Raw genomic sequence first — 7,335 nt, 5'->3', positions numbered from 1 at the left:
GTGAAGTGGAAATCATCAAATTGTGTACCTCTCTCACTCGTCTCAGTGTTTCTCAGATTAGCAACTTTCAGATGTGTGGACTTCTATTTCATAGGATTCCCCCAAGTTGGCTCCATACGAAACCCTGATTTACCCAATAGTTTTCCAGTTTAATATTTTTTAATTGATTTATAAAATATTGTAAAATACAAAATACAAAAGTAGATAGAAAAGCAGTAGAGGGAAAGAGAAGCGAGGAAAAATATGAAGAAAGAAAAGAAGCATTGACTTGTGACTCTCTCTGTTACAGTAAAATAAGGCATTAACATCAAATCACAACTTTTTGCTTTTTCATAATAATACTGTATGAACAAGTCATTTCTGTAAAGATCTATCAATCCACTCGGTAAAACCCACAATCAAAGTTTCATTCTTTCCCACATCAAGCAGGAAGTTCAGAAGGGGTCTCCATGTGGAAATAAAAGTACTTATGTTCTTTAATCAAAGTAGTCAATTTTGCCATTTCAGCCAACTCCATCAACTTCTGCAACCATTTGTCCATATAATAAGAATCAAAGTGTCCTTCCATTTTTGTGCATACAATAATTTTCTGAACAGATACACCATTCCCTATTTTTCACTTGGCAATGCAAAGTACAAACAGAGACCTTTTGAAAGACAAAACGTATAAAAAGCAATCAGAAAAAGATTTCTATCATTAAACTGATACAAATTGTCTCCAGTTCATAGCTACATATTCAGTGTGTGTGTATACACCAGTGTGTTTGAAGAGCTCCAACATGAAGTACTGTTCTTTTGGCAGTAGTACAGTAGTACATTTATAAGCATCAGCGAGAGAGAGAGTACTTAAGACATCCAGGTTGAAAAGGGAAGTGTGGGAGGGGACAACCGAGGCTTGTGGTATTTTAAAGACTAACAATTATTGTGTCAAAAGTGGAACAGAAGGTTCTATCAATTGTATAACAAAGCAAAGATTATAATATTTGCTCATATTTTATGCCACTCAAACCCATTACAAGATGAACAGAATAATTCTTCTGGAAAGTAGACTGCCCTGCCTTGTTCTGGTATTTGAATGTAGTAAATAATAAGCTTTTCCCATTAATAAAAAGAGAACACGAGAAATAGGAACATAATCAAACTGACTGGATAGGGCCTCTTTTCCTTTAGAGTGTTTCCTTCATCCAAACTGTTGACATGGTAACACTTTGCTTATCAAAGGGTGTTTCTAAGTATTAATTAAAGATTGCATTTCTTTTTAATTCATTGTGATGGTTGTTGGAGTGGTGTACAAACAAGGGCAATAAAGGGCTATCATAGGATGAAAGGAATTTGTCAATATTTTAAAAATATAGTAAACAATTGAAGAAAAAGACAATGAAAAGAGAAACATTTCGAAGCAGATATTCAGCAACCACTCAGGTTTTAAACAGTGTAGAATACCGGTATTTTGCTCTGTCTTTTCATTATAGGGATTAAAAGCAAATTCAGTAAAATAATGGGAAGATCAATGGAGGCTCACTGGGAAAATTCAGATGGTAGGCAGGGCAATGGAATATGCCTTATTATGACAGGGATGGCAGTGGCCAATAGGAATCAGCGGGAATGTATTTTCCTTAGTTTCCTTAGCCATTTGAAGATGTATGGGCTACAATTTCCAGAATTCCCTAGTCATGACTGGATGGAGAATTCTAGGAGCTGAAGTCCACACATTTCCCAGTAGTGCTAAGGTTGAGAAACACTGCCTTAGTCTCTATATGCAAAGCAGCTGGGCCCTTTGGCTGTATTTTTGGGAGGATTTAAATCTTCCCAAATTGCTTCCAATCTGATACCTCTTGTCCATCCCTGTAATAACAGACAGAGATGATAGATAAGATACAAGAGCTACAGAACTGAGTCAAGCCAGCTTGAAAGGGCTCAATTTATGACTGGTTGCTTAGTGACAGTTCAGAGGACAGTTACAAAAGACCCTGAAAAAAGTATTTAGGAGCCAGGTTCAAAGTTCTGATAGGTGCCTCCTCTCAGTCATGTGCCTGCATTTTGGGCACTTGGCATCCAATCTGCATTTAAGGCCATTTGCAGTGTCCTGCAGTCATGGGATCACAATTGGCAAAAAACTTTCCACAGCATACAATTAACATGTTTGCTTTATGGGTGCAGTTTTTTCTTAACAATCGCTGCAAAAATGTTCATAAAATTGGACATAGTCATGTAATGACCCCAACACAACAACTGAATGGAAACCTGCTGGTGACCTTCTACCGCTGCCTCAAGAGACTATTTTAACATACTGTGCCTGTGTATGGTTTGTTAATTGCCCAGTGGCAGATAGAACAGTGCTCCAGAGGGTTAACGTCATTGCCCAAAGGATCATTGGTTGCCTTCTCCCCTCTTTGGAAGAGCTTTATAACTCCCACTGCCTTAAGAAAGTTCAAAACATTCTTAAAGATCCATCTCATCCTGGGCACCCTTTTTTTAAAAACTATTACCATCTGGCAGACGGTACAGGATAATAAAAACAAGGACAAATAGGCTGAAAAACAGTTTCTACCCCAGGGCAGTAACCATATTGAATTCTACGGTATAGTGCAATATTAATGCAATATCGGGTTTTCACTTATATAGCATGTGAAAGATGTGTTATAGTGTACACTGAAGATGGCATTTAATTTCATTGTATAATGTGCAATGACAATAAAGTAAAGTAAACTAAACTAACTAAACATACAAGCATAATTGTGGACTTAATTAAGATCAAAGACTACATGTAGATGTCCTTACAAAGGAGGATATGTTTTCTCTCTTTGACCCAAACCTGCCTCATCCCCTTCTGAGTATAAAAAATTACAGGAAAAAAATAAATAAATACAGAGGAATTTGGGTTAATCCCTTCAGAGTGTAGCAGGAGCATTGATCTGCCTATATTAGAGTGGATGTCAAAAATGGTAAAAAGATGATAGCCACAACTGTGTCATCAAAGCCCTGCCCACTTTTTCCACAACACATATAAAAACGGGTGTAGCTTCAATATCTTAATATTTTTTAAATAGCCCCCCTCTCCCAGATGTCCCCAGGGATGGACTTCAAAAATTTTAGCAAGGGGTTGTCTGCCCGGTTGCTGGGTGGGCGTGGCTATGGTGGGCGTGGCCCAGTGGGCCTCTTGCACATGGTGGGGGGCGGGCGTTTTTGCCCTCTCCGGGCTCTGGATGCTTTCTTCAAGTCTCCAGGAGGGTGAAAATGGCCTCCCCTGGCTCAGGAGGCCCTATGGAGACCAGAAATGGGCCCGTTTCTGGCCTTCCCGAACTTCTAATAGGCCTGTTGTTCGCCCTCCCCGAGCCTCCGCGCAGGGCCTGCACTTACCTGCATCCAAAATGGGTCGCATGGGGATGGGAGGGGTGGGCAGGGCCAGCCAGGAGTGGGATTTGGGGGTTCTCCAAACTGCACAGAATCTTAGCTAGAGGTTCTCCCGAATCCCTGTGAACCCCCAGCAGCCCACTCTGGATCATGTCCCTGAAAACAGGCTGCAATCATTCCAAACATCCAGAGAGCCATATGTCTCCAATCCTGGTAACATTCTGAAAGGTATCAAAAATCTGGGTATTTTCCCAGACTTTGGGCTAGGGCACAATGCGAAGCCTGTAACGTTTTGTTCGGTTTTATCATTTTTCTTTTTCTTGTTCCTGTTTTTATAGAACATGAAGTGCCTGGAGTCTTTGGGAATAAGGCATTCTTCCAATGTATGCAAAAGAAATAACGAAATGCTCATTTTGTTCAATCTGATAATAAAACAGTTCAGCCCAACACTTCACTCTGGGGAAGTCCATTGGTCTTACAGTTTGTTGTTCATGTTTCCAAAGAATAAGGAAACTAAAATAAGTCATCTCCGCCTGAGTTTTATAATGATTTTATTTTAAAATAAATAAATAAATGAAAGAGCACTTGGCATGTCCTAAAAACAAACTCTGACTCAAGCAAATAGAACTTCTTTTCAGCTATGCGTTTGGGTCCCAGAAATGCTCCAGAGGCATTCTCAAGAAATAAGAAGGGGGAATTTGGTTTGAAAAGAGTTCCCAGAAGAAAAAGTCTAGGATTAAGAGGAGAAGGCTATAGAACACCCCGGAAAGCTACAAAGACAATGGCAAGCGTACCAATTTGTTTTCTCATAAATGAATGTTTTGTGACTATCCACACCCATTTCTCTTGCCATTTTATGAGAGTATCTATGACATGTATAAGTTACTCTTTGACAATTTATGTACTGTATTTTTCAGAATATAAGACACACCTTTTTCCCTTAAAAAAGAGGGTGAAAATCTGGGTGCGTCTTATACACGGAATACAGCATTTTTGGCCTCCGGAAACAACACACCTTTGCAAAAATGGCTTTTAGGAGGCTTCTAGAGTGCTCCTGGGGGCTATGGAGGGCAGAAATAAGCAAAAAATGGGCCTTTGTTGTTTGTTTCCCCCCCCCCCACACAGCCCCTGGGAGCACTCTAGAAGCCTCCTAAAGGCAATGCATGCCCCTTTTTTGACAAAAAGTGGGCCTGTTTTTGTGAAAAAGGGGCTGTTTTTGGGAGGACTGCAGAGTGCAAAAACTTTTTAATTTGCCTCTTCAAAATCTAGGTGTGTCTTATACTCTGAAAAATACGGTATTTAGTATTGATTATTCTTATTTGCCAGATGTTTCTTCTGAGAGGACTACCGTATTGTTCAATCGTCTGCATCTGCAGGAATTCGGCTCTAGATGGCAGTGTTATTAATATGTTTCATAGAAGAAAGTACAGATAGTCCTGGATATACAACCACAATTGAAGCAAAACGTTCTGTGGCTAAGCGAAACAGTTGTTAGCTGAGTTATGCCCCATTTTACGATTTTTCTTGCCACAATTGTTAAGTGAATCACTAGAGATGTTAAGTTACATGGTTGTGAATCTGGCTTCCCCATTGATTTTGCTTGTCAGAAGGTCACAAATGGTGATTACATGCAACTGTCATAAATACGAGAGTTGCCAAGCACCCGAGTTTTGATCACTTGACTACAGAGATGCTGCAACGATTGTAAGTGTGAAAAACAGACAAAAGTCATTTTTTTCAGTGCTGTTGTAACTTCGAACAGTCACTAAATGAATGTCTGTAAGTCAAGGGTTACCTGTAGAACATCTTCTGTCAAAGAAACAGAGGATCAATATACCTGTGTCCATTCTTCCTCTTCACCCAAAAGTCTCCTTAAATGAGCAAAATAGTTAATTTGAATTATGAAGCCAGAAAGCAGGGAATTCTCAGCGCTAGTGTGCCTCTGGAACTTGCTTTCCTTTCTCCCTCTTCAAGGAAACTTTGTTTTTGGTTTGTTTTATTCCATTTCTATAGCCACACAACTCAGCCAAGTGATTCTGGGTGGCTAAAACAATTCAAACAATTGAAAAGACTTTAAAACAATAAAAAAAACATCCACAAAATAAATAAAAGAAAACTTTTCTCACACACACCAAGTGTCTAGTCTGTCCCCTCCAACCAAAGACAAAGTGGCCGGTACAGTGGAGGTACGGGACCCACGCACTGGGCAGGGAAGGAGCTGACTTGGAGCAAATCACTCTCAATGACTCATCTCTAAACTCTTCCCTGATACATCCCAAATTGTCCTTATGGAAAGTTTTGTGTCAGGATGAGGGAAACACCACTTCCACAGATGATTCTAGGCCACCTCAGCAGAGGTCTGTGGCAGAGGTCTCTCTAAAACATTTAGTAATGCAGACATTATGGCAAGCAGGATGTGAGGATGAGATCCTGATAAAAGGCGGAGATTGTGTCCAAAGCCCTTTTCATTTTTAAATAAGGGCTGTGCAAACCATCTGAAGGAACCTTCGGGAAACCAGCAACCACATCCTTCCAAACTTGCTGAGGTAGCCATATCAGTCCAAAGTTCAGTGTCACCATTGTGAGATGTTTTCCTAACCGTCGGAGATATAAGTGCATACCCTGAAGACACTTCCATCAAAACCAAGCCATGGGGAGACTTCACAAGACATAGCCCCCTTGATGCTCTGAGAAGCTAATTTCATGAAGTGCTCTGCACCACAGTGATTTGAGTATTTCTAGCTTTTATCGCTATCACATTTTGCTGGCCAAGCAGTTGCCTCAAAGGAGCACCAAAGCAAGGCATGAAGGTGAGAGATCCTCCATTCTGGATCTACGGATGGTCTCCCTTCATATATTGGCTGGTTACCATTCAGTAATACGATGACAAGCTCCTTACCTCCACTTAAACAGGTACCTCTCACTTGAACCGCTATGCAAAACAAGTTCCCATCCATGATTGAGTCTCGTTACACCATCACAGGCCTCTTTCCAAATTACAGGAACAGACTGGCCACTCTGACTTGTTGGAAGAATTACACTCAGGTGCACTTTTACCAGCTCACTTCTGAAAGTCTTATTCCTCAAGGATGGTGATAGAATGCATTTACTCTGCTTATCCTCTTGATGAGAAAGCAGCAATTACAGGTTCCACTAGGTGGGGTACTTTTGCTGGCATTCATGCACTGCCTGTTCCAGGCTCTTGTGGATGAACTCTGCCTGTCTCCTGAAGCTGTTCTTCTGCTTGTGTCCTACCCTGGGGCCAGCCAAGGCCAGCAGGAAGCTAAAGAGCTGAGAGGGCAGAGGATAGACAGGCACTGAACGGAAGAGGTCAGGGATCTCATTGACTGGAAGAAGCTCCTCAAAGCAGCCGACAATGTATCTGGCCCTGGCCTCACCAGCCAAGAAATCAGGCAGGACGCAGTTGAGGGAAGCCAAGAAAGTGCTGTCTGGTTTGAAGGTGGACCGAGGGAAGTTCTGTTTCCAGCCCAGCCATTCCGCACAACTGGCCACGGCATCATGGGAAAACAGCAGCACAATAACTCCGCCTTCTTGAAGGACCAAGCGTCGCTGTGCATGGAACCACTGCATGGGCCCCAGAGAGCCCAGCTCCCCACGGCTCCACAACTCCAGGGATACAGAGACTTTCAACTGAGTCAGGGCATCTGCCAGGATGCCCACCACACGCTCATAGCCTTCGTGATCTGGAGAGTAGAGAATGAGGACCTGTTGTCCCTCAAGCATTCCTGCAGTGAGAAAGAAAGAGAGAGAGGGAGGGAGGGAGGGAGAGAGAGGGGGGGGAGGGAGAGAGAGAGGAGATGTTCCATAAACAATAACAAGCTTTCCTACCCCACATCTCTCTCCTTTGCAAGTGGTTCACAAGTGGCTCTCTCAGGTTTAGATGCATCATTGCAAATTCTATATGCTGAAGATCAGATTTTTTATCTTCTCTGAAATGGTATAGGGCCGTGATGGCGAACC

The 7,335-nt window shown here is 41.8% G+C and overlaps 1 protein-coding gene across 1 annotated transcript in view; it reads right to left on the bottom strand.

The window, feature by feature from the left end:
• Positions 1-3,888: 3,888 nt before the first annotated feature.
• IL17RC (interleukin 17 receptor C) overlaps positions 3,889-7,335 on the bottom strand; it is a 43,827-nt gene continuing 40,380 nt past the window's right edge. Inside the window, exon 19 of the mRNA XM_087708692.1 lies at positions 3,889-7,100. Within this exon, the coding sequence (XP_087564818.1) occupies positions 6,508-7,100 (593 nt within the window). The 3' untranslated portion in view covers positions 3,889-6,507. The remainder of the gene's footprint in view (positions 7,101-7,335) is intronic.

Source organism: Thamnophis sirtalis, unplaced genomic scaffold, assembly GCF_051295495.1.
Source record: "Thamnophis sirtalis isolate CommonGarterSnake01/CBP01778 unplaced genomic scaffold, rThaSir2_p1.2 scaffold_3, whole genome shotgun sequence".
NCBI lineage: Eukaryota > Metazoa > Chordata > Lepidosauria > Squamata > Natricidae > Thamnophis > Thamnophis sirtalis.
Note: the sequence above shows the minus strand (reverse complement) of the source record. Positions and strands in the feature narration are given on the sequence as shown.